Consider the following 25,870-nt stretch of genomic DNA (forward strand, 5'->3'; position numbering starts at 1 on the left):
GTGGGACAGTAAGGGCCAGGCAGCTCCCAGCCACCTGCCCCGGGGACTGGGGCTTGGTCCCCTCCTCCTGCTGGCCCTTCAAAGCCATTCCTCTCCTTTAATAAGCAGGTCACAGCCATTTAAACTCCTCTGATGGGGGCAGGTGGCTCGCACCCCTCCTGCCTGGCAGGGCGGTGTGGCTACACTCCTGCCTGCAGATCAGTGGCACGGGGCAAGTTTAAAGCGTCCCCACCCCAGCCCCCCTCCCCTCCGCCACCCTCCTCTCCTGACACGCAAGGTGACAAGCGCTGGGGGGCCCATGGATCAATGCTGCGACACAGATCGGCTGCCGGGAAAAACCAATCGCAGATCAGATGGAAACTGACTTCTTCTTGTATCTGCCCGGCTCTCGCAGGGATAGATTGGCTGGAGAAATCCGATGGTGAGAAGAGACAAAGGGGGAGGCGATGGGGAGAGGAGGAAAGGGCTGATAATGCTCCTGCTACGGCTCTAATCTGTGACAGCCCGAGGATTTGCTGAAAACCATTATCACACTGCTCTCCCTTCTCTTGTCCCTGATAAAGCCCCAGCTAATCTGTTTGTTGCAGGTATTGAACAATGCATTTAGCGAAACAAGGGGTGTGTGTGCCCGCGAGGCACATTTTTTTTCCCCTGAACCTCCGGCTTCACTGGGAGGCAACGGGGGAGAAGGAAGGGCAGGAATTATTTTGTCTGTGGACTCTGGGCCATGCTGTGGGCTGGGGTGTCATGCCTGGCACAGGGAAACATCTGTGCCGACCACCCTTAGCGAGTTTTGGGGAGCTTTCCTCTAGGACGATGTTCCATCTTCATAACGCAATCGCAGAGGGCAATGAGCGAAGAAGCCCTGGTGATGCTGCAGTGCCGTGACACATCCCAGATGGAGCACCACCACCGCCCAGCGCACACCCAGCCGCGCTGCCACGGGGCAAAGCAGCTGAGACGGAGGGACACAGGGAGTCTGTGCCCCGGGAACAGCTCCCGGGTCCCCCGTCTGCTGGAGTCTGACTCGCCTAGTGCCTGCCTGTCCCAGTGCTGACCTCGTCCCTCCCCTTGTGAGAGGTGCTTTCTCCGAGGAGGAGAGATAATTCAGTGGCTGTGAAAGCCCAGACCCGGGGCTCTCGCAGCCGCCTGTTACAAACAGTTCTAGTGGAACATTAATTATAGTAATTTAGCCGTGGAACACTAACTGCAGCCAGTGCAATAGCATTCAGTACATTAGTGGCTATAACCCACTCCTTAAAAAAGACATTTGGCTACTGACAGCTGATAAAATGAGTTGTGAAGCATAACCAAAGGGGGGAAAAAAAATAATCAGAAGCGTGCTGTGAGTGAGCTGTGGGGCAGGAGGGTGGGGGGCAGCACCCCATGGGGTGCTGGGGGGGGCAGGAGGGGCACGAGGTGTCGGAGGGCTGCAACAGGCACCCTCCTGCCCGCCACGTGGCCCACGGGCCAGCGGGCTCCCCGTGCCCCGGGCAGGGCTCAGCGAGGCGGGGGTGCGGGGCTGTGTCTCGGCAGTATGTCAAACAGAAGGACATTTCCTTCTATCTCCCAGCTGCTGCCCCAGGGCACAATCCACCTACATTCAATCTTTACTCCACTACACATGTTTCCTTTCCAGCCTCGGATTATTTTTTATCATCAAATTACCGTGGCGATAAGATGGAGCAGATGTGATAGCGAACAGAGAGTCCGCCCTCCCCTCTCCCCCACTTCCCCAGCGTCCCTCCTCCCTCTGCCAGCCCCAGCCTCCTGCCCTGAGCAGGCAGGGGGGGTATCCAAATCTCAGGATGTGAGGAGAGACCCCCTGAGCAGCTGGATTTGCTGCCTGTGACCAAACCGTGGCTGACAGTGAGCACCTGAGTGCAGGTAAGACTGCAGGTGGCTATCAGACTGGCTGGGAAAACTTGCAGGGCGCCCTGTCGTGGCATGGGACCTCGCCAGCAGGAGCTGAGCATCTGCTCCCCACTGCTCCTCTGCAGCACCCTGGCTCCCTCACATCACCCAGCGGACCACCGGGGCACCAGAGGTGTGACAGACTGGTGATACCAGTGAGGCAGCAGGGACGAGGGAGCCCTGGTGAAGGGGTGGCAGGAAAAGTACGGCTGTGCCGTCACCAAGAAGCGCTGCAAGAAGCCTGAGAAGTGCTGCAAGGCTCTGCTGTGATGAATCCTTCCCTTCTCCTTGTTTACTTCAGCCTGCAACAAATGAGTCCCTGTCCGTCCAGGGATAGCTCATCCGGAGGAATGCTCTTTCAGACCTCTCCCTCTAATCCCTATTAATTTAAATAATGCTTGCCCACTCTTCTCAAACTATTTATTATTTATCAGGTTTGTTTATTTGTAGCTAACAGGTAGCGCTCAGCATGCGTTCCTGGCACAGGGACAGGCGCCGTTCATCACACCGGCTCCCCCGCCATCCACCATCCGTCAATTACTCCTGCTTCCTTTAATTAGTAATGAGGACTAATATCTCTGCCTGGGATGGTGGCTGGAGCGGAACTTCCCTCCGGTGGCATCTGAGCAGCACAAGGGAGGAAATGAAAAATAAATAACCGTACCAGGCTGTGGTTGCTGCTCCCGAAAGAGCAGAGGTGCTCACCAGCCCCACACACCCATTCCCAGGGAGGGTCTGGTCCCCTGCACACCAGAGGCTCCTACCCAGCAAGGCAGGGGAGGCAATACCAGCCATGTCCCGATCCATGGGTGCCCTTTTCTGCACAGCAGGGCCATCCTGAACCACAGGGGAATCCCTGCTGAGTCCCAGCTGCTGAGCTCCGCACAGGTATCAGCAAGGGAAAGTCTAAATTAAATGCCCATTAGAGCCTCTGGCCTCGCCTGGCGGTCCCTGGGAGCTCTGTATCAGAATATGCCATCCAGAAGGAGCCTAATAGCGAAGGCAGCACATGATATAAATGGAGCCCCTTTGATTTATTGACTGGGAGAAGTTTTTACACGATAGCCCATTAAGACGGACGGCTCTGTTTACAGCCAGGCCATCTAGCTATAGGGACCCTGCACTGGATGGTGTGTTTTGCTATTGCTCTTCAGGCAGACATCTCATTAAGGGGAACAGCATATGGAGCTCTTTGGATCTATACTTCACGAGTCCTGAGGGAGGCTTTTACCATTTTTAATAAGCGGGCAAGGTTAGCAAACCTGCAACGCAGTGACCTCCCCTCCCTGTGCGATGGATCTCCCTGAAATGCAGAGAGCTGGACTCACTGGGTGCGCACAGGACTCCATAAATCACCTCCCCGCTGCCGGACGGGGAAACCGGCCGGGCAGGACGGCAATGGGGGGCTGGAGAAGGCAACGCTGCAGCCAAAACAGGACAGCAGCCACGCGTGGCTCAGCCAAATGCACTGAGGGCAGGCAGCTTGGCAGAGAGTGGTGTGGAGTGTGCTCCAGCCCATCGTGCCAGTGGGGCGACAGGCAGCACGTGGATGACTCAGCCAGGAAAGGTGCTTTAAGGAGAGAGTGTTAACACGATAGCCACAGTGAAGGAAACAAAACCCCCAGCTGGCTGTTGAGGGGGATTATTCCATATTCAGTAACACGGCTGTTTAGGAGAACAAGTAATCTCTGGCAAAGACCTCGGGCTCTTCTCTGATCTGATAAAGCCGGGCAGCCCACAGGCAGGCTGGCCCCTGCAGGCACTGCCGAGGATGGATGCTGTGGGCTGGGGCTGCTGAGGCAGGAGGAGGATGGGGAAGGCAGGCACATGGGGTGAGCCAGCATGGGATATGGGGGACACATTGCAAACAAGCTCACCCAGGACATTTTTCCAAAACGAAAGGGTTTGTTTGTGCAAGGTTTGGGTGTTTGTGCTTGGGCACCACTTACACCCCCACATACAGCAGAACAGACACACAGCCTCCAGGCAGTGGTAACACAAGCTTATGGGCAGAGCTCCCACCTTCTCCTCCTAGCCTGGGTACACTGCTGTGTGCTCACCCATTCTCCAGCAACAGCAATCGGGCTCTTGCCATCAGCCAGACCTTAAATCCCTGTTTTCCACTCCTGTGGTACCAGCTAAGCACTGTAAACATCACCAATCACTGGCATTTAATTTACACATCTAAAATTCGCACCATGGAAAAACCTGCCAGAAAAGCAGGGAACTAAGAAAGTGATTGTTTCCTTTTGAGAAGTCTGCCTGACTCTGGTTGGGAAAGAGGGAAGGCAGAGAAGGACAAACAGACAGACGTGGTGGCGTATTTGGGTCTCTTTCCAGCAATTCCCTCACAAACAGTCTGAGCATCTTTGAAATGAAATTTTGTAGGCGATTAGCTCACAATGTGAACTTAATTGCTTCTGGTATTTAAAAAAACCCATTAAATTAAATGGCCGAGATATTGAGGCTTAAGCAATGGCTGCTTGCAATGCACAGTAACTACCGGCCTCATTACCAGGATGCCAAATCCAGCGGGAATGCACAGACCCATGTGACGTGATCGGTGCAGCTCTAATGCTCCCTCCCCGCTCACACTCATTGGTGAGAGGATCTTCAACGGCAGTGAGAGTATGGCTTGGGGCAAGGCTGGCACTGAGCAGCAGCCCAACAGCATCCCAAGCTCCTGGTTCACCAAATCATCCCTGTTGGACAAGATGAGCCTGACCTGGGTGTCTGGAAGCCAAGGGAGTATTGGGCTACTTCAGCTTGATGAGAAGAGCAGTTGGAGTGGCAGAGTCCCACACTGCAGGACACCTGAGTCCTGCTCTGCCAGGACAGCAGGGTGACCTCCACTGATCCACTTTGGCCCCCGTTCCCGTTGCTTGCACTGTCCACACTCAGAGAGCAGCAGGTGCACAGCTCCCACAGGTGACTGTCAAGTGATGAGAGCTCAGCTGGTATCATTTATCCCCAGAGACAGCCCCAAAGTTGGTACTTTGCACCTCTTTACACCATCACTGTGCAAAGGAGCTCTCCTCTGCCACAGAGCTCACAGCACTGCCCCGCTTTGCATTTAGTGCCATAATACAGCAGCGCTTTCACCTTACTTTACTTGTTTGTTTAAATTATTTACACTCCTTAGATGCAAGATTGCTCTCCAAAAGGAGCATCCTTTTGGCTGCTGCAGCTTTAAAATGACTTGCATCCATCACTCAATCGCTTTCAGGTCAAACACACGCTCCCGACTTAATGACCACATTTCCGCAGCAACAAATCTGTCACCGCTGTTTGTTTAAAGCCAACAATCTGTAGGAGCACTGTGTGCAGGGATTGAATTAACTCAGCATCTGAATGACTGTGGTGCCAGATCATTCAAATTGCACCTTTCCTAAGATCTTCCAGCAATGTTAATTAATGTTCCTTGGGTGATGTGCAACATGCTGCAGTGCACAGGGTTGCTGGAGAGAGCAAAGCACAATCCCTGTGGGCCTGGAGACACGGGAGCCAGGTTCCAGGTTGCCTCAGCCTCAGGAGCACACGGGGGTATTTGTGTTGGAAACAAAGAGGGACTAATGTCTTCCCCTTGCTCTGACACAACCTACCCTGATTTTCCCCAAAGTTTAGTGATTCAGCTGAGATATTCCATGCTGGATGTCCAACTCACACTGAATTTTCTTCCCAGGAAATTCCAGCCTGAATCATTAATACATTGCCATCAACAAGAATGACAAATATGTTGCTATTTCCGTTAAATTTCAGTTACTTGCCCTTGCAAGGTTTTTTTGTGTGTGCCCAGATGTTTTGGAACAAAGCCTTGTAGTCTGTTGGGAAGGTGATTCTGGGGCCAGGGAATGTTTTGGATTTCCCCTCAGAATCAAGCCAACTCTGGGCAAAGCCAGCCCTGCCTGCAGCCCTAGTCGGCTGCACGTGCGCTGACACCCATCCCAGTTCTGGCCCCCTGTTCCCAGCTGCTGCAGCCCTCCTGGCACCCACTCCAGACACCTGCGTGGGAAGTGGGACCCAGCTCTCCGGGTGCTCGATGACTTCCCCAGGAAGTGTGAGGGAGGAAACTGCGTTATTGAAACGCTTGCACCAACAAGAGCTGGAGTCAGGGGCAGGCAAGCGGGAGGAAACAGTGATGGTGAGTTAGTGGGGCTGGTGGTGGGGGCAGCTGGGACGATACCTGAGACATGGGGGAAGGGACTGGGACAAGGAAGCAAGGACAAAGAGCTAGGATGTGGAGAGAGAGGCAGACTGAGCTTGGCAAGATGTGCAGAGAAGGAAGGAGGGAGTGGGATTCAATCCAACACCAAACCACCTAGGGTCTCCTGCTACCCCATCCACAGACTCTGGCTTACTCCAGCCCTTGCTCACCAGCAAGTCCTTGTCACAAAGTCTCATCCAGGCCCCTGGCCATAGATTCTGTTTGTCTGGGGAATTCACATCTCCATGGAGCAGAACTAGGGTCTTCCAGGAGGTCCTAAACTGGAGAGCTAGAGCCCTTCCCCAGCCTCCCCTCAGCTCGCTGCAGTTAATTGGGGCACAGCTCTAATCTCTACCTGCCACTGATTTAAATTCAGCTCCAATTTTCTTCTTTGACCTTCTCTCCTCCAGACCCTGCTTGCAAACAGAACACAAATCCTCAAACATTCTCTTCATTTTTCCTGCAATATTCCAGCATGCCCCAGTCCCAAGGTGGGGAAGGCAATGACTGATGCCTGTTTGAGCCTGGCCCCTCATGCACAGGGATGGACACACCACTGCCTGCAGACACCTTTCCCAGGGCATGCTCATCCCGGCTCCAGCATGGAAATGGAAGTGGTGATGCTCTGATACCATCCAAATGACAAGAGAAAAGCATGATAAGGGGACTTCCAGATGATTTCCTCCAGGATAGGTGCCTTTTTCCTAGAAGCCTGTGAATCCAAGCAGGGCATATGAGAGTGTTCCTGACTGCGCCCAGATCTCAGCTGCTGGGTTTGCATTGAACACCCAACCCACTGGAGGGATCATCTCCTGTCCACCTGAAAACTGGTCCCTCTGCGCTGAGCCCCAACCCTGTGTGGGTTGGGATGCTTCAAAGGAAAGTGGAAGGAGATGAGCTGGCCACGAGCTAGGGGAAGATCTCTCCTTCCCTGTGTCTCCGGGGCCATGGATCAGGCACAGAAACCAGGAGCACCTGCTCCCAGCTCCCTTATGCCCCTGGTACTCTGCCATGATCTGGAAGGGGAGCCAGCCACTTGGAAGCAGTTAAATCAGATTACAGTGTGCTGGTGCAGACAAGCAGGGGAAGTGAGGGTCCAAGACAGTGCCTTGGAGATGTCCCTTGCAGATAGACACTGCCAGCACCACGAGGAATGGGGGAGGAGCTGCCAGGGGAGTTCAGGATGGGAAAAGCCCATGCCTTCCTGGCACCCCAAAATGGGTGGGCAACCTGCATCAAGGCTCCTTTCTCAAGAAAGTCTGGATGCCAGAATTTCAGCCCTCCTGGGGTTATTCTTTTCCTAACAGCAATTCACTATGTAAAGAGGCTGGATATTTATAATTATGCTCAAAGTGGCCACTTTGAAAATCTATATGTCTCTAGGCTCCCTGTACATCATAATGTCAAGTCTGTGAATGGAGACATCCATCAGAGGCCTCACATCACAGACCTCGGAGCTGTGATAAACACTTGGGAAATGCTCACTGAACCCCATGTCCCACTGCTACCTTCTGGGCATGAGACTTGTCTGTGGGGGGTACCCCCATGCAGACTCCTCCAGGAGGGATGCCACTGGGTGCTCCTGAGTCGCTGCTCTGAAATGGGGATGGGAGCAAGGTCTGTGTTCCTCTAGCCCAGGGTCTTTCCTGCTGACCTTTGCTGTCCTCCAGTATAGGGGGCTTTCCTTCAGGTGGGACCATCAAAGCCATCACCCCATTTCCATGTTGTGGGCACACTATCTGCAGAAAGGCATCGTCCACCTCTCCATATCTGGGAAAGACTCAGTTCTGAGAGGATGGTGAGCTACAAGGTCAAGATACACCCTTCAAATACCAGGTCCATTCTTGGTCATCAGATTCCCATCTCTTGGCCCCATCAACCCCAGGATGATCTGAGCCTGACTGAGAAAGATTAGGTTAGTGACAGAGGCAGGGCTCAGTCCTCATTCCCAGCAGGGAAACCAATGGAGGGAGCTGAGCTTTCCTCTCTGGTACAGAAGAGTCAGAGCTGACCCCGAGGTCATGCTCCAGCCCACTGCCCCACTGCGCTTGCAGGCAGTTTCTACGGCACCTTTCCCAACATGGGGACACAAAGCCCCCTCTTCAAGTCACCTCCTTGAGAGGTGGGAAAGGTGCCCTGCCAGTGAGCCGACCTCAGGAGACCAGGAATGCCCCTCTCTGCCGGCAGCGTGGCGAGAGGACGCACAGCCTTCAATGACGCTTTGCCCAGGCTGTTCTTAAAAATTTATTACTCTGTTGCAACATGAAAAATAAGACAGAGAAGTAATCATTAGTATAACTATAACTCCCCGTGCAATAGTCCCACTTGTAAATTGAGATTTATGATTGCAGCTGCCGATATTTTAGAGGCTGGAGCAGGCAGCAGTGGCAGTACAGCCCAGCTACGCGCTGCCCCGACGCAGTTACAGTTTATCACAATCTGCAGAGATTATTGCAATGAATAATACACAACAGGCTGGCAGTGAAGAACTATTCCCGATCAAACGCTTCTGTAAACAACTGAATAAATAATATTGCTCAGCCCCTCTTTAGAGCCCTTGGAGGCCCAGGGAAATCTCTCATTACTCAGCAGGAGAGGCAGCAGAGGGCTTGGAGATGCCATGAGGAAGAGATGTAGTGACTCTGGGCAGGCACGGGACATCCTAGGGATGGGCATTTGCCAAGCAGACAGCTCACCCTCTCGTTTTTTCACAGAAAAGGAGGCTGAGACACTGAAAAGACTTGCTCACCGTCTCACAGTTCCACGTGCAGCCAGGAACAACCTGCTTGGACAGCCAGACAGATGCAAGCCCAGACAGATAGGTATTGCTGTTCTCTCTTCTGCTTGGCAAGGCTTTTGCTCACTTCTAATACTGAGTTGGAAACAGGTAAAGAGCAGGCTGGGGGGCAGCCTGGCCCGCAGGCAGCTGGACCCATATGCAGCAGGGATGGGACATTTGGGGCCGAGCCCACTGGCAGCGGAGCTCCATGCACTCCCTGAAATGTCAGTAAGTAATGCAGTGTGATCGGGGTTGTGGTTGTGTGCCAACAGCTGCAGAAAGGGCATTTCTCACACAGCTTGAAAGGATAAAGTTCAACTCCGTGATGCTCCAGGTTCCCCCACCACAGTGAGCTCCGGCTTGGCCACCACACCGTGCTGCCACAGGTATTGGGTCTGCAGAGACCCCCACCCAGAGGGGAAGCAGGGAGGACTCACCCCTTCCCCAGCACAGAGAGGTTCTTTATTTAGTCTCCAAATGTCTGCACTCAAAATACAGTCAGCACTGGAGGAGGGACTTGAAAGGAGCTAACGAAGCGCTATAACCCTTCTTGGGCTATAAACCAGCCCTGCAGCAGCTCTTGGATGTCTCAGAGCCTTCATACCATGCTTTCTGGGGTGGGGTGGGGTGCCCACGTGCCTCTGCTTAGACATCTGCAGACAGGGAACAACCACTTCTACCTGTGTCCTGCCTGCTCCAGAACCAGCTCCTAGGGGTGTTCCCTGCTCCCTACAGGCTCTACCCACAGTCAGGTCCTGAGAGGCAAGAGAAGAAAAGCAGGAAAGTTTGCATCCCTGCATCTGCTGCTCCACAGTGCCTGTATGTGCAGCAATCAGCTCCAATTAATCCCCCCTCAGCCTGGCCCGCCCGCTTCATTACCTCCCCTTGATGAGAACCATCAGTGGGGCCTGTAGGATTTTGCTAATTAGCCTCACTTCGTTTATCATTTCCATTTTCTCCCAGAGACGCTTGGCTTGCTGGGCGACAGCTTCATCTCCTGCTGAAACAATGCGGCCCCTTCTGTGCCTGTCTCACTTAGCGCTGTCACTGCAGCCATTACGAAATTGGGGTTTCATTTACACACTAATTAAACATTACAGCTTGTTCACAATTACAACACGGGGATGAGGAGGTAACTAATTACTTAAGAAATGAGCTAACATTTATCTCTGATTCTTCCCCCCCCCCAGCCCGTCGCCCTCCTCTCCAATCAAGATTAGAAATTGTTGTTGGACGGCGGCAGCCCAGCGGGCCCCTGCCCGCCTCCGCGTGTGCCACAGCCCCATTGGGGGGCTGCACTGGGACCCTGGCCCAGGGACAATCCATCAACCCCTAATTGCAGCCGGGATGACGGGGGGCTGTGGCAGTGGCGTGTGGCGCTGTGCCAAATGGACTGCACAGGGACAAGCTGTGACGCTGGGGATGGATCCGTTCCGGCTGGATCTGCCCACTGATGCGCCATCCCCGGGACAGCCCAGCCACAATGGTGGCAGGGGCTGAGGTGCTCCCTGGGCATCACAGCCCTCTGCACCTACCAGGCTCTTGCCCACTGGGTAAATGCCTGGCACAGGGGCCAGGGATGCCAGCACACCCTCCGTGTCCCTGCTGACGGGCAACTCATCCTGAAAAGACATTTTCTTCAGGGAGGAATTAACATTTAAAACTGAGAACCATTAGAGTAGATAAAGCAGGCTGTCACTCAGATCAAAAGGAAACACAACGTTTGGGCTTGGGACACAACAGGCCCTGGGGAGCAGGCACAGTGAGAAAGGGGTAGGCACCCCTTCCTTCGTCCTTAGGGGTGCAGTGGATGACACGGGCAGGCCAGCACGCCGTGTTCAGCCCAGAGGGCTGGGTGCTGCTGCTGAGGAAGCAACAGCCTCCTTGCATGGGCAGCACAGGGCTACCATGTGCTGCTGTCGCAGGCAAGCAGTCCCTTTGGTCCTCACCTCACTGCAGTGAGGGCAGCGACCAGAGAGCTACAGAGAGGTTAGAAGAGAGGGCAGTGGAGAAGGGTGACAGCAACCAGGATCGTCTTGGGATGGATGCACGGCTGCCTGCAAGGCAGCTATCTGGCTGATGGCAGAGAGGCTGGGGAGGCCACTGGTGCTTGGACACTGCTGTGGGCTCTGGGAGAAGACTGCATGGCTTTTGAAACACAAGAAACTCCCCACACAAACAGCCCTAAGCACTGGAAGTGCTTTCAGGAAAAAAACGTCTAGTTCAGCACCAGACAATTAAGGTTCTTTTGCAACTCTTAACCCATGATTTTGAGACAAAGAATTTGGCCTTGGCATAATTTGAACTGCTAATTGCTTTCCTGATCTACCCGTTGTGGTGAACTGAGCAGAAGCGGACACAAAAAAATCACCTTCCCTGTCTGGGAGAAAATTCAGAGCTGCTCTCCAGGGGGAAGGGGATGCTCTCTTCTTCCCTCCAAGCTGCTTAAAAAATAATGATCAGGAAACAGTTAAGCAAAATGGGGGTGAACTGGTGGTTTAAAAAAGAAGAAAATTCACACCACTTTATAATAATAGTAACAACTCATTCCCATAGTTTTTATCCTTCCTGTCTTTAGCCAACAAAAAAAAAAAAAAAAAAAAAAAGAAACCCTGAGCTAAACTACTGACACTGGCTGGGAGCTTAGAACTGCCGCATCAAACAGAGCCCTTGAATCTCCTGAACATAATTGTGCTGCCCTCTAACCTCAACCTTCAATCAGTGCAGTGTAACTATCTCATTTTAGCCTACAGGACACACCCCTCTGCTAACTAACAGCCATATTCTTCTCATTAGGAGACTGCTCTGGATGGGAGCGTGGAGGCAAAGCTGGTGTCTCTCCTTTTCTTTCCCTCTCTCTACTGTTATATATGTACTTTTGGAGGGGGAGAGCACAAGCAGGGGGCTTTGTGGGTGCTGGAGATGACCCAGCTGCCAAGTCCCAAGACTCCTGGGCATGCACCTGGAAACACACAGGCAAGGAGAGAAAGGGGCAGGTGCCCCTTCATTCATCCTTAGGGGTGGAGTGGATGAATGGGAGAAGGGTCCCGGCCCTGGCCCCTCCGCAGGCTCACTCTGTCCACAGAGCCCCCAGGGAAAGGATCCTGAGGTGGCAGTGCCAGGGCACAGGTCCCCTGTCTGCTGGGGCCAGGCTGAGAGGTGGCAGCAGGCAGGGAGATGCATGACCTGGGAAGCAAAGGCAACCAGCAGTGCCAGTGCCATGCCTGCTGCTGAGGGTGGGCAGGAGACCAGGGGCAATGCAGGGGTGGTGCACTGCAGGAGGGTCTGTGCAGAGGCAGCTCCTCTGGCTGGCTGGCTGCTATCCCTGCACATCACAGGCTGCATGTAATTACAGCAGGAAAAGTGACCCAGGGCTGCTGGGCGCGCTCCATCACCGGGGGGTTTGCATTGCATCACTGGATAGGGGTTTTTCATGGTTAAAGATCAGCTCTGTGCCACGGGGGGATGAGGCAGGATAGCTCTGCAGCCCACCTGGCACAGCCCAGCCAGCTGATCCTGCTGCATCCCTGGACCACCACCTGGCCAAAAACTGATAGAAGCTCTTGAGTCCCTGCTTCATGCCATCTCTTGAGAGACCTCCGGGCATGTAGGGCAGATATGTCAGACCACAGCACTGGCCATGGAATTCTGGTGCCAGAAGTGTGGATCAGTGCATCCACTCTTAGCAGTGACCATGACCCTCCCCTCCTGCCTCCTCTGCAGGTCCTGCACACTGGCAGCACCCACTTTGGAGACCAGGCTGGGAGAAGCTGCTTGGGTTCTTGCTGGGTTTGAAGAATGCAGCTTCCAAGCTGGAGCAGGGTTGCTCAGGATCCTCAGGAACCCATGGAAACACTGCCATTCCAGCACAGCCAGCTGTGTGTCTCTGCTACAGGACTAGGAACAAAGACCTTGGGTGGTTAATGGCACAGCTGGGAGATGCTATGGAGGATAAAGAGGAGAGTAGATCCCCTCTGATCCCACTGCAGACCCATGAAAGGATCAAGGCCGTGCTGGGAAAGGGCAACAGTTTGGCTGGTGCAGCCCTTCCCACCTGTCAGGGCCCTTTGCCCTGTGATTTTAACATGTTAGCAACTTGGGAGCAGGGGAATTACACTGATTTGTGTAAGGACAGCAAAGTACACAGCACTGGACAGATTCTTGATGCCTCAGTGCCCATCTTCCCCACCCAGCAGCATCTTCCCCACCCAGGCCTCATCCCTAGATCCTCTGCTGAGCTATACCAGCTATTAACACACTCTGAGTTTGTTATCTTAAAACAGGCCACTCAGGACATGGGGCCACGATCCTGAAACCAATTAATGTGATCCTTTGGTTTCTGGGGACTGTCAGCACCGCGGCGAGGCAGGAGTTACGGGTCAGAGCCTACCAGCACAGAGGTGCCCCTCAGCTCTTCACAAGAGGCAGGGGTGGCAGGCAGCTGCCAGACCCGGCTTCTGTTAGAGCCCTTCTCTGCATCCTCAGCCCTGGCCCGGTGCCACTTCCAGGGAGAGTAAAGGAAAGCAGCACCAAGGTGCTTAATGGGGGTTCAGTTGCCAAAAAAGCCGCTGCTGTCCCGTGCCTGGGTCAGGGCTGCCAAGAGGAAAGCAGTGATGGTACCACATCTCAGCACTCATTCTGGCACAGCAGGCACATGGCACGGAGGGGGCTCTCCTCTGCCACAGTGGGAACAGCCATGGTGCTCAGGCTCAAGGCTCTGGGCACCCCAGGGTGCCAGGGGCAGTATCACCCTGCAGCCCAAAACTTTCCTCTTTCTTTCTTTCTTTCTTTCTTTGCTTGGCCGTTTTTTTAAAGCAGAAGTTACCCTGGCGAAGTCTTTTGGGGGAGGTGGAGAGAGAGTAGGAAGTCAAAGAGAATTGTCTTGCTAGTCAAAGCCTTTAACAACTATTTTTAATATCAGGCAGAGGAGCAGGATTTTGAAATGAAACAGACGGTGCAGCTTTGATGGGTGAGCTACAGATCTTGAAACAAGGTCCATTCCCTCCTCCTTCACTAACTAACAGCCATATTTCTCTCATTAAAGACAATCTGGCTGTATTTTCAAACTTCTTAACAAGGCGATCATCGTAATTTGAGATTTCTATTATCCATGCTCCTATTACAACAGTCTTTTAAGCAGCCAGCTTTTTTTTTTTTTTTGCTTTCTTTCCCCGACTTTGTCTCTCCCCTCAAACTGCCATTAGTGGTAATGACGTGCAGGAAACAAGAGCGCCAAGAACCACCTTTCCCCCCCCATCCCCCCCATCTTTTTGGTAGTAGGTTGTGTGGGGGTAGCAATAAGGAATAAAATAAAAAGCAAAATGAAGTTTGGTTATCTCTTATCTGGAGTTTGGTTTTTAATCCGCCCAGGAGAGCAAAGGAAGCCAATGCAGTACCTTATCTCCCCTGTCGATCACGGACCCCTGCCCAAAGACCCCCATCTCTCTCCCCTTCCCAAAGGCGCCTGGTCCTGGCCCCCTCCCTGCCCCATTAGTCCTTTACTGGGCTCTGCCAGATGGATGCAATTTGCATAATATCACCAGCGGAGGCTGGCAGATCAACTGGGGTCAGGCTCTGACATCTCCAGCACAGTCTATCTCCAAGTGCTAATTTGGACTGCATTGATCTCTCTTTCTGATTTCTTTGTCATTTACGTCTGCCACGGTTTGACAGGAGATACAGAGACAGACAAGGGGGGAAAGGAAGGAGGAGGGGGGGGAAGAAGAGGAGAGAAACAAAGATTGTAGTTACAGATGTCTTTAAGGGAAAAAACAGATTAATCCAAGGACTCCTCTGAGGGTCGCAGCTTTGAAACATCCTAATTATCCTATTCTTATGAATTCCTGTACAGACTTAGAGGGGGGTCTTATCAGGGAACTCAGGGGAATGAAAACTTGTTAAATTGCAGTGGAGTCTCTCTGGCTGACTGGTACCCCCTGCCCTCCTGCACCTTGCAATCAGTTCTCATTAGGCAAAGTGGGGCAGCTTTAAACCTGGCGTCCCTTGCTGACACAGCCTTCCCTCCATACCTCTGCCACCACTCTCCTTAAAGGCGGATCGTCAGTAAAACTTAGGCAGGAGTCTCTCCTCCTTGCAGAGGGGGACCACGGTGCTCACAGCCACCAACCCCATGGCTCCAGGGAGTACCGAGATGGGAAAAGATGGATGCCCAGACTCCAGAGATGAGGGCTAACCTCAGAGGGACAGCAGCATCCTTGTGATCCCCCAGGATAGAGGCATGTAAGGGCAGATTTGGGGACACATTGCTGTTGCAGGACAGCATGACGTTAAAAGATACCTTCCACCAGTGTCCAGTGCAGAGCAGGGCCGGCAATCCGTGCCCTTAATTGAGATGTTTATGTTCATTAACACAATATTTATCTTCATTAACATTCTTCCCCTCCTCACAGCTAAGGGAAGACACGCTACCATTTAGCCTTGTCTGGGACATATCGCAGAGAGACACCAAGGCACCAAAAGAATCCATGGGAAATCAAAATGTCACTCAGTGTTTTACATTGCTGCTTTTTGCAGAAAAAGCTCTGCAGAAAGTTAATGGTCTTCCAAGGCTTCTCACCTAACACACATCTCACTTCTTGGGAAAGCTGCTGTTACAGGGGCAGGAGAACAAGTGCTAGTGGAGATCTTCTACCTGCCCAGCACACAACATGGGACAGGGCTCACTCACTGCAAGAGTTGTTCCAGTAGTGTCTGGGGAGAATATTTTGCAAGGGCTCAGGACTGGACAAATAGCTTACAGTGCAATGGGTCCAGTGCAGTTCCAGGGTCTCTGTAGCACAGATCAGTTCAGGTCTGCACAGGTTTTGGGACTGGCTGATTGCTAAGACAGAGCACACATAACACAAACCATCTGCCTCTCTCTGTGATCCCAGTTTAGAGTGGTATACATATAAGAGGTTTCTCATCTGTCACTGGGGACAGAAACTGGGCCAGGTGTTGGGCTGAGGAGGGAGGGTGGGAAGGACAGCAGAGCTCACCAATGAAGACAGTCCCCACTGCTGGCCCTAAAACTACAAGCCAGAGGAAGGGGGTACCAGAGCAGCCCCCCCACCAGAGGGCAGTTCCAGGATGATGGCAATGCTGTCCTGCTGGGGATCAGCCAGATCTCAGGCTTGAGACAGGCTTGCTCCAATCTGCAGCTGGGCCTCCCAGGCATTGCAGCACAGCAAACAATCCAGAAATCCCTCTTAAATCTTCAGTCTAATACTGGTGCTGCAAACGTAACTGCTTCCAGCCAGAAGAGAGAGGCTTGCACATACCTTCCACGCATCCCCAGGGAGCAGGCACTGCTGCTGCTTTCCTGGGGGCTGGGAGGAGCACATGGCAGCACCCTGACTTTTCTCAGGCAGCTGAAGTCCCTGCAGCCGTCACACTCCCTCCAAAGGTCACTCTCCAGGGATGGCGAGCCCTCAGCCAAGGACAAGGTGTGACAAATCCATCACATCCCCAGCAGACAGTGGGGTTGGATGGGCGCTCGACCAACTTTTGGCAGGGTAGGATGGAGGGGTGAGTGCAGTCAACACAAACACTCAATCATCCTTCCTTTCTTTCTTCTGTGTCTCCTTTGTTAACTGCAGGAAACAGCTGAAAGACCTTGAGTTTCCCATTGTAGCATGTATGGGAACAGAGCTGCAGTGATCAGAACATACCCCCTGCTGCTCCAGGGGAAAAAGGGAGAGCAGAATCCTTTCTAAAAAGGGTTTACGATTAGAAGAGTGTTCTGTCACTCTGGTGCGCAGTAATCCACTGCGCCACCAAGTCCCTTCAGAGAGATGTCGAAAACTTAAATGACTGAAAGCAAAAGAGCCCCGGCTCAGGTTCCCAGGCAGCCAGACATCCTAATTATCTTTAGATCCACTCCCACATGGAGGGGAGAGAGCATACAGGAGTAAAAAAAAAAAAAAAAAAAAAAAAAAAAAAGGGAAAGAAAAGAAAAAGAAAGAGGGTAAAAAAAAAGACTGTCACATTGCTTTTTTCCTTTTTTAAAAGCTTGTCTCTGCTCACTGCTTTTCCAGCTGTGACACCTCTCACGGTAGTTAATTAGAATCATGTCACCACGTTAATGTGCTCTGACTGGACTCTGACAGTTGCTCATCCTCTAACTGGCCACCCTGGCCGGTCCTCCCTCCCCACCCCTCCTCTTGGATGTGGGACCCAGTGCTCGCAGCAGGACCCCCTGCCACCTGCCCGCCACCCTGTCCCCATGCCCGTGGTGCAGCAGATGCCCCAGGGCGGCTGTGCCGGACCCTGCACCCCGCCTGGGTGCCGGGACACGCTGCCTGGCCACGACACCCCGCACGCAGACGCTCCACCTGTTCTGGATCCGCCTGACCTTTACGAGCACTAATTCAAAATGACACTGCTCATTTGGTGACATTTCTGTTGATTTTTACTTAAGTCTCTTTTAATTATTTAATTCAGAGTCCTTCCCCTTCTGCCTTGGGCTGGGGCTGCTGTGTGCGGGGCAGTGCCCCAAGGCAGCCCTGTGTCCCACTCCACAGGAGGGAGTCCTGTGCTCAGCTCTCCCTCTCTCCCTCTCCCTTAGCAAAAGGATGGTGTGGTGCAAATGGCACTGCCCCCTAGGCTTGGCACCAGCTGTGTGCCACCTCCTCTGAGAAATGAAGAGCTGAAAAAGAACAGGATATGCCTGCTCTGGGGGAGTACAGTGTTCTCCGAGGCTTCTCCCATACCCTGGGAGGGACAGGGAGGATGGGACTGGCTCTGCCTGGCTCTTTCCGTCCAGTGGAAAGTGGTCAAAAACATGAAGATGAGTTTCACAAAATGCTGTCCACCTCCTTGTTCTCCCTGCCCTGATGCAGAGGGGGCAGGTGGGCACCAAGGGTGGCTGAGGATCCCACAGATGCTGCACCCCCGAGAGAGGCAGGAAAACCAAAGAGAGGAAAGGAAAACAGGGAAGAGTGAGAGGAGGCTGAAATAAAGCCAACAAGCTGCCAGGACCACACACTCCCAGCACCTCCCAGGGCGAGGCAAAGCCTCATCAGCCCCCCCCCCCGAGGTCCGCGGGGGAGAGCCGGCGCTGACAGCAAAGGCCCCCATTACGGCGGTGGCCCGTCACTTGCCACCGCACTCGGCGAGCGCGGCCCTCGCCGCCCTCTCCCTCGGTGTCAGCCGGAGCAGCCCAGCGCCGCCGGGCACAGCGGCGGGGACAGGGATGGCTCCGCCGGGCAGGAGGCACCCCGGCAGGCGCTGGCCCGGCTCCCCGCGGCGGTGGCAGCTCGAGGTAGTTAATTAGAATCGTGTCACTAAGTAAATGTGCTCTGACTGGACTCTGACAGACGCTCACCTATGACACTGGGGGCCAGGAGACAATCCACATCAAACTACTGCAGTGTGACCCTTTTAACACAAAGAGTAAACTCACTGCACATCGAGTTGAAGCTCATTAAAACTGTCTACTCTGCGAGCATCCCATTAACCTCACTGTTAAAAACACGCAATTCCTCTTCTTCTTTCCGAGGCCTAATTAATGCTCTGGATAAGGAACAATATCACATCCTAACCTTCCGAGATTTCCAATCAGTAAATGAAAAGAGAGAGATGGAGCCAGGAAGGCACGGTGGCTTGCTGGGTCGCTCACTGCGTGGGCTGCTGACCTGCCCAGGCAGGTGAGGTTTTTCCATTTGGCACGGCAGAGATCCCCGTGGATAGAGCACGGCACAGCCCCAGCCAGGGGAACCATGGGCACAGGAAAGATAGTGAGTCCTGCACAGAGGCTCACAGCTCACGGGATTATGCCAGCTGGTGTAAAACAGCCCAGTGAGGGCACTGCATCAAGACAGGTGCTACTGTGGGACCAGATCTCCTGGTCACCTGGGATGGGTACTGCAGGTTCAGCCCTCTTTCCCCTAAAAAGAAAAAAAAACTCCAAACAAACCAGACATTTACAACTAAATCTAAAATCACAATAATGTGTGTACTAAAGCCTAAACTTTAAAAACTCAATTAAATTCAATTAGATTCAAAAAAGATCAGTAGCAAGGGGTAATGTCACGTTTTGAAGACGGTCAATGCACTGCAGATGGAAGCATAGCTGACAGATGAGAAACAAACTTTCCCAGCAGGAGCAGCTACTTCTGCAGATTTGGAAACTTTTTCCTGTTTCTGGTATATTTGCAGTTCAAGAACTGGCTTATTCAGGGCTGAGAAACGATAAAGGACTGACAATAAAAAAGAAGGTGTGCTTTTTATCTTTCCATAATCAGGGAAACAAACAAACCAACCAACTAAGGCAGGAGAGGATGAGATGTACTCATTCTAAAGTCTTGAAAGGGTAGTTTCCGGAAACACTCCTTCAACTCACTGATCACTTCTTGCTTTGGTTTCATGCACCAGGTGTTTTAACCTAAAAAGTATTCTGAAATTTACTTTTCGTTCTGTATTGTGTATTTGCAAGGGAAAGAGATTTTACTAATAAAATCAATTCAAACTGCTGGGGTACTTTAGCATGACATTACAGTTTTCATCCAAAAGAGCAATCATGAGTAATAATTTAATCACCACCTCTTCAAGAGCAAATAGTGATTCACCATTTTTCTAATGTAAAAAATATCTAAAAACTAAGACTAAAGGCATACTATGTTACATAATCGATCAAAATAAAAGTAGCAAAAATAGAGTATTTGATGAGTAAAAGAATAACCAGATTTAACAACTGAACAGTGGTAAGGAAAGCTATACTTGGTTTCATAGGTGCTGTTCAGTAAAACTTGACCTTTTTTTCAGGGAAACAGCTTAAAAAGAAAGGTAAAACCAGAAGAAAATCAATTTCTGAATGCAAGTGATCTGCTGTCACTAAAACCTGTGATTTTGATCCTTCTGACCTATCAGTCTCTGGCTATCAGTAGAGAGACCCTAACACAAGTACCCAGCTCCACTGGTGTGGAACCTGTGAATGCTGGTCTTTGTGTGCGAGTGCCAAGACCCCCATTACAAGCTGCAGCTCATTTTTGGCAACAACCACCTCAAACACACGTTTTAAGAGCGGCAATGTTCATACATATGTGAGATTGAGTAGCTTCTTGGCAAGACTCTACTTCGTTTTGTTGAGGGTCAAGAAAACAGCAGACAAAACCAAGTTCCTCACCCCAAGATTCTACAGCTAACACTGCAGCTGACACACAACTAATCTGTGTTACAGAATGAGATGGAAGTTGCAAAAAAATGTCCTCTCCCATCCTCAGGGCCACATTCAGCCCAGAAGGAATCCTTTGAGCTGAAATATCAACCTGAGAAAAGGTATGAAAGAATAGGCTTTATGCCCCTTTTGCTCCTTTCTGATCTCTCAGGTAATTCCTGCATCCTCACTCTCAGGAAGAGGACTTTTCTGACTTTTCTATCTCCTTATTCTGCCCAGCGCTTCTCAGAGAGCTGAAATATTGACATTTCCCCCCTTCCTCTACCTCTTCCCTCCCAAGAACACAACGGCACCAGACGTGCACCCATCCCACCCCAGGGCAGCTGTATTTTCAGGGTATGCAGAGAGACTTTAGTCTCTTTGGAGACACAAATCACTTTTCTACCTCCTCAACAAGATTTGCAGCTCACTTGCTCACGAGTACAAACCAGGTGAAAGCTACAACATGAGCTCTGTGCAGCAACCTGCTCTATGTGCAGCTGTATATCCCAGGGGATGTGGGGACACTCCACTGTGCTCCAGCATGAGACCCTCCTGCCCATATGCACCAGATGCTAAAGGTGGTTCCCATCCAGAATCTGGCGTTGGCCCTGAAGGGTGTTGAGCGCCCTGAACTCCCCAGATTTTGGACATGATGGAGGAGAGAACATGAAGCATGGAGTGGGACTGCTTCCAGAGCATGCCAAGTGCAGGGATTTGGAGCCAATATCTGCTGAGATAGTGAATCAGAGAGTGATTTGAAAACAAAGCAATACACAACCGATCAGGCAAGACAGCAAAATTCCTTGCAAATCGTTTGCAAAAACAAGTGGCCATCCACTGCAATTTTTCTGTCAGATTTGAAGGGAAATATCCTTGTTGCACATTCCTGCATAAGCAAGCTGAGGCTTCACAGGAATGTCTGCATCCCCCTGGACCACTCTCCATGCTGGAGAGGCTTCCCATGCTCCTGGGAAAGGAGCTGCACGGTCAGTCTCTTACATGGCATGGTATTTGTGAAACTGGTGAGGCTGGCTAACAAATCTACTTGCTGCTCCCTTTTTAGCCCTCACTGGTTTGCAGATTTCTGGACATCAGTGACCCACTAGGATCATAAACATCAGGGGCTGACCCTGGTTATACCCACCTTAGATGCCCTCCTTTCAGCTCCCCAATGTCGCTCAACCCTGCTGCACCCCAGGACTGAGAACAAAGAGAAAGGAGGCTCTAGACCACATGGGAACCACCCCCAGAACCACAGCCAGCTTCTGTCTCACTGTGGGCAATGAGAGGCTGGCAGGTAGCATGCTTCACCATTCTTCCCTCCCTTCTTGTGCAGCAATCCTTGATTAGGGGTCATTTATTCGCCTGAGAAGCAGGGCTGTGTTGGCAGCAAGGCTCCTTACAGTCAGGGAGGGGAGGGCAGCCCTGGGCAGTGAAAGGGACGGATGGCTCCTCCCAGCCTTGAAGCAAGGGCAGTTGAGAGCATGAAGAAGAGAGAGGCGAGGACTCCTCAGGGCACAGGGCAACCATCAGCAATTGGGATGACTGTTCCCAGTGGCCCAGTCCTAGTGGCCAACATGGAAAGACTTGACTGTGGAGGACTGACACTTGCTCCAGGACAAGGCAGCAAAGCCAGACCCAAGGAAGACAGGTTGCCTCTGCAGTGAGCAGCCCCTCCTGGGCCCTTGGCTTGGGGACATCTCGGGCTCTCACTACAGCCAACACCTGATCCATGCCTAGGGCCTGAAAAGCCATCAGGCTGGGAAATAAAGTGGCCAGAAAGCCAGGAAGCTTGTTCCTTGAAAAAATGCCTGGCAAGGCATGTCTCCAGACATCAGCACCACCCCTCGCCTTCTCCCAGCAAGAACACTGGGCTACCAAGCCCCAAAGCCAACAGCCATGACAGCACAGGCAGTGGCTGTGCCTAGGGCTCCCAAGCTGGCCAGGAGGAGTAGTTCTTCTCCCCAGCTGCCATTCAATGAGCCTCCAGCTCACTCCTGAGGGTTCAGCCTGCAGTAAAGCTACTCGGCAGAGAGTGCCAGTGGCTGCCACCTCTGCAGGCAGTCAGAGGATTCTAGACATCCCAGACAGATCTGCTCTGGAGCCAGCTCAAATGGAGCAGCCAGTAGGCTGTAACACACAGGGCACATGTGCACCCTTGGCAGTATCAGGGAGATGGAGACTGTCACACTGCTGGCCTGGCATCCCTCGCAGCACCCACGTAAATCCTTTCCAAACAGCGTGGGAAAGGCAAGTTTGCCACTGGGATGAAGTGCTGCAAGAATGGAGCTTGGTTGCTGGGTCTTGCTTCTCCATGGGCAATTCACCCACAGCTCACCCTGTACTGGGGAGAGCTGGGAGTGCTCCCCCACAGAGAGTTTGGCAGAAATGAAGAAGCAAAACCCTCCTAAAGGACTGGAATGGGGAGGGACATGAACAGCATCTCTCTGAACTCCATCAGGTAGAGGAGTCACACCTGTGCAAGACAACAGCACTGAGATAAACATGGGCAGAAACCAGCGGCAGACAGATGATACTCTAGAGATGTGGATGCTTTGTTGGAGTAAGGGATGACAGCAATAGAGAGCTCATGATATAAATAATATGAGGAACAATGAAGCAGAAACCAACTCTGCATCCCCCGGGAGACCCTAGGAAAAGCCTAAGCCCCCAGAGCAGGATAAGCACACACAACTCCTGCAGTCCCCGCTCCCTCCCCATGATCCCCCAACATGGCACACAAGCAAGGCAAATCTGCTCCCAGGCAAGGAAGCAAATTTTAATGCTACCTCTGTCAATAATGCAACCAGATCCATAGTTCAAAAGGAGCTTGCTAATTAAAAGCTGGTGAGCTTTAAATAATTCATCTCCTTAACTTGGATTGATTAGAGAGTTTAATGGTTAGAGTCTTGAAACAATATTAAACGGCCTCTTCAAGGCCCAGGTAGCCAGTGACTTTTCCAAGTAAATCTTACCTCCTTGCAAACTTTAATGCTCAAATGTCACTGAGGATGAAGAGCTGGGAGGCAGAGGGAACACCTGACCACTGGTCTCCAAGAGGTGATCCACTGCCCCGCAGAGAAACAAGACAGGCAAGAGTGATGCAGCCCTGACTCACAGCCCTGTCTACAGCCCAGTAAATCTGAGCTCCTGCCCGTACCACAGCCTGCTGCTGTCCCAGCTCTGCATCCCCAGGGCTAAGCAGCAGGCAGATATATGGCCTCAGTGTCCTGGGCGAGGTCTCCCTCATATCACTTTGATCCCTGGTGCAGAGGAGTTGGGGCATACAGAGAACTCTGCCACTGTTCATCTTGAAGCACTGTTTATCAGTTGTTTCTCTTGGAGCAGGCTGTGGGACCACGAAACTCATCACACACGTGAGCAAACAGGACGATGATTCAGTTCTCCAGCTGGGACCGCGCATCTTCACTCTGCAGTGTGTTTCCAGCCAGCTCCCAAGGCTGTGCTGCCTGGCAGAGCCTCCTTCCCAAGGACGATCACAGCATCCAGAGCAACTCGAGGGCTGGTCCAACAGGAAGAGCATCCCACCTAGCCTGGGGACCCTTGCCCTGTGCTCCACGCACCTCCACGCACCTGCCCCACATCCAACCCCAACCCAAGCACTGCTAGAGCAATCAAGGAGGGAAGCAGCTCCCTAGCCAGAGGGACCTGCAGGTATGTTTGGCACATTGGGATATGCCAGGGACAGGGAGGTCATCCATGTGCCCATCCTGCCCTGACACATCTGCATCCTTTTTACCAGCTGGAGACCCTGCAGTCCTTTGGCTGGCTCTTAGCACCCCAGACTGGACAAGGTCTTGGAGCTGAGGCACGTTCCGCGCACCCGGAGCAGCAGCCGTGGGGATGGGAATGGCACAGGGCAGCAACACTCACCTATCCCGCTGTGAGGCCTCCCTATGTGCTGTAGGTTCAGTCCTTTGTTCATGTCTAAGAGCCCGTTCTTTGGCCAACTCCCCATGGCAAAGCTGTACGCCTGGAAGAGAGAAGCAGAGTGTCAGACAGCACAGCCCATGTGCAGGCATGATTTGTGTTTGCCCAAGTCTGGCTGCTCCCGGGGCTAGCGTAGGTCTGTGTTCACCATGTTCAGTGCAGACCCACACATCACCCTCACAGCAGCTCTCCTGGAGTTGCTCGCACAAAGTACCCTCACCCTGCCCCATCCCACGTGGTGCTCCTCAGAGAAGAGGTGTCCAGAACCTCTGGTGGTGTCCTGTACAGCTGACAACCCTCACGAGGGAGGGATTTGCATCACTCAAGGCTACCTTTGCTGTGCTGGGGCAAGCCAGGGGTTGTGAGCTCATCACCCATGTCCCTTGGTTGCTCCAATAAAATCCCCCCATTCCTGCCTTACTAAAGATGGGGTCATCAGCAGGAGTCAGGGGGATTTGGAAAGGGGCACCCATGCCAAGGCTGGCCTGGCCAGCAGTCCCCTTCTCCTCCCTCCGGAAAGCACAACCCTCCAGGTTCCCTCTCCTTTCCACCCCCAGACCCCAGTTGCTTCAGGGCTCTCCATCGCTGGGTGAAATTCCACTGGGAGACAGCACTGCTCACCCCACTGAACAGAGCCTGCAGCCTGGCCAGAGGGAGCCTGCTCCATCCCCACTGCATCCCCTGGCAGGGTTTCCAGCAGGAGCAAGGCAGCTGGGAGCCTGAGCAGCACAGAAACCCACTGGACAATGCAAACATAAAAGCAGCCAGGGCTCTGTGTGACACGCACAGCTGTAATTACAGCCTGACAGCCACATATCTTCTTCATCTTGAGGAATTAAGCTCAGCAACGCATTGTGAGCAGTAAGAAGGGTGCGTGGGCTTAGCGTCGCTCACGCTGGCACTATCTCTGCTGCCGTGAGGGCCATTGTCCCCAGATGAGATCAGGTCAATCCAGCAGCCCCTATCTCCCTTCTGCAGGGGGGATCATCACTAACTGCAGCCACAGTGTGGCGGGGCATTGCCGACACCCTCCGCAGGCTGCAAATGCCGTGGAGATACTCTGCGGCAGGAAACTGGGCGAGCAGAGCTGAGCAGTGCCCCCCACCAGCCCACCAGCCACCTGACTGCCACTGGGACCTCCTGCCAGCCCTTCTTCCTCGCTACCTGCTGCTCTGCCCAGCACGGGCAGGTCCAGCCCCTGAACAGCCCCGGCTGCCGGCAGCCCCCCCCCCTCCCCCCCCCGAGAGCCACAGGGCTTGGGGGAGTTAATTTATTAGTGGCCCACGTAACCATTCACGCTGCTTTGTTCCTCCTGCCTTAGCAAAACAGAGGGCTCCACAGATAATTAATAGACAGCATTGCTAATCCTGTTGGGAGATGATTAGCAATTAAAACTCCTAATTAAGTCTATGCATAATTCACTGAAATTACACTTTGTGTACACAACGGGGAGGTTTCTTTTGCCTTCGACAAATACACTCTGGCATGTTCACTGCCATGGGCAGGATGCAGGCTGGCCAGCCACGGTGGGGGGGAGCCGGAGGTGCAGGATAGGACCCTGCCACCCATCCACCGGTGACTCTGGATGATGGTGGAAGTGGTTCCACACACGGCTCCCTCTCCTGGGCTCCATCCCACAGCACAGGAAGGTTCTCGCGCTCAGCACCAGCATGATGACAGCACTGGGGGCCATCCCTAGGGAAGGAATGTCCCCGGATGGGGAAAGGCTAGGGGTTTCCCTGCACAGGGAGCTACCATATTGCAGGCTGCCTTCCCAGTCCAGACGTATCCCTTGGACCCTGCCCAGGAGCAACTGAGGGAGCACAGCAGGAGGTTGGCAGGATCTCTGGAAAGCCATGGGGAC

At 52.7% G+C, this 25,870-nt stretch overlaps 1 protein-coding gene across 2 annotated transcripts in view; it reads right to left on the bottom strand.

The window, feature by feature from the left end:
* The window catches only part of ERI3 (ERI1 exoribonuclease family member 3), a 130,021-nt gene that overhangs the window by 13,144 nt on the left and 91,007 nt on the right, over positions 1-25,870 (bottom strand). For both annotated transcript variants that reach the window (XM_027747209.2, XM_039384722.1), the window contains one exon: positions 23,950-24,049. In XM_027747209.2, the coding sequence (XP_027603010.1) occupies positions 23,950-24,049 (100 nt within the window). The remainder of the gene's footprint in view (positions 1-23,949; positions 24,050-25,870) is intronic.

The sequence above is a fragment of the Pipra filicauda genome, unplaced genomic scaffold (assembly GCF_003945595.2).
Source record: "Pipra filicauda isolate LSUMZ 115617 unplaced genomic scaffold, ASM394559v2 scaffold36_size6622888_pilon, whole genome shotgun sequence".
Classification (NCBI taxonomy): domain Eukaryota; kingdom Metazoa; phylum Chordata; class Aves; order Passeriformes; family Pipridae; genus Pipra; species Pipra filicauda.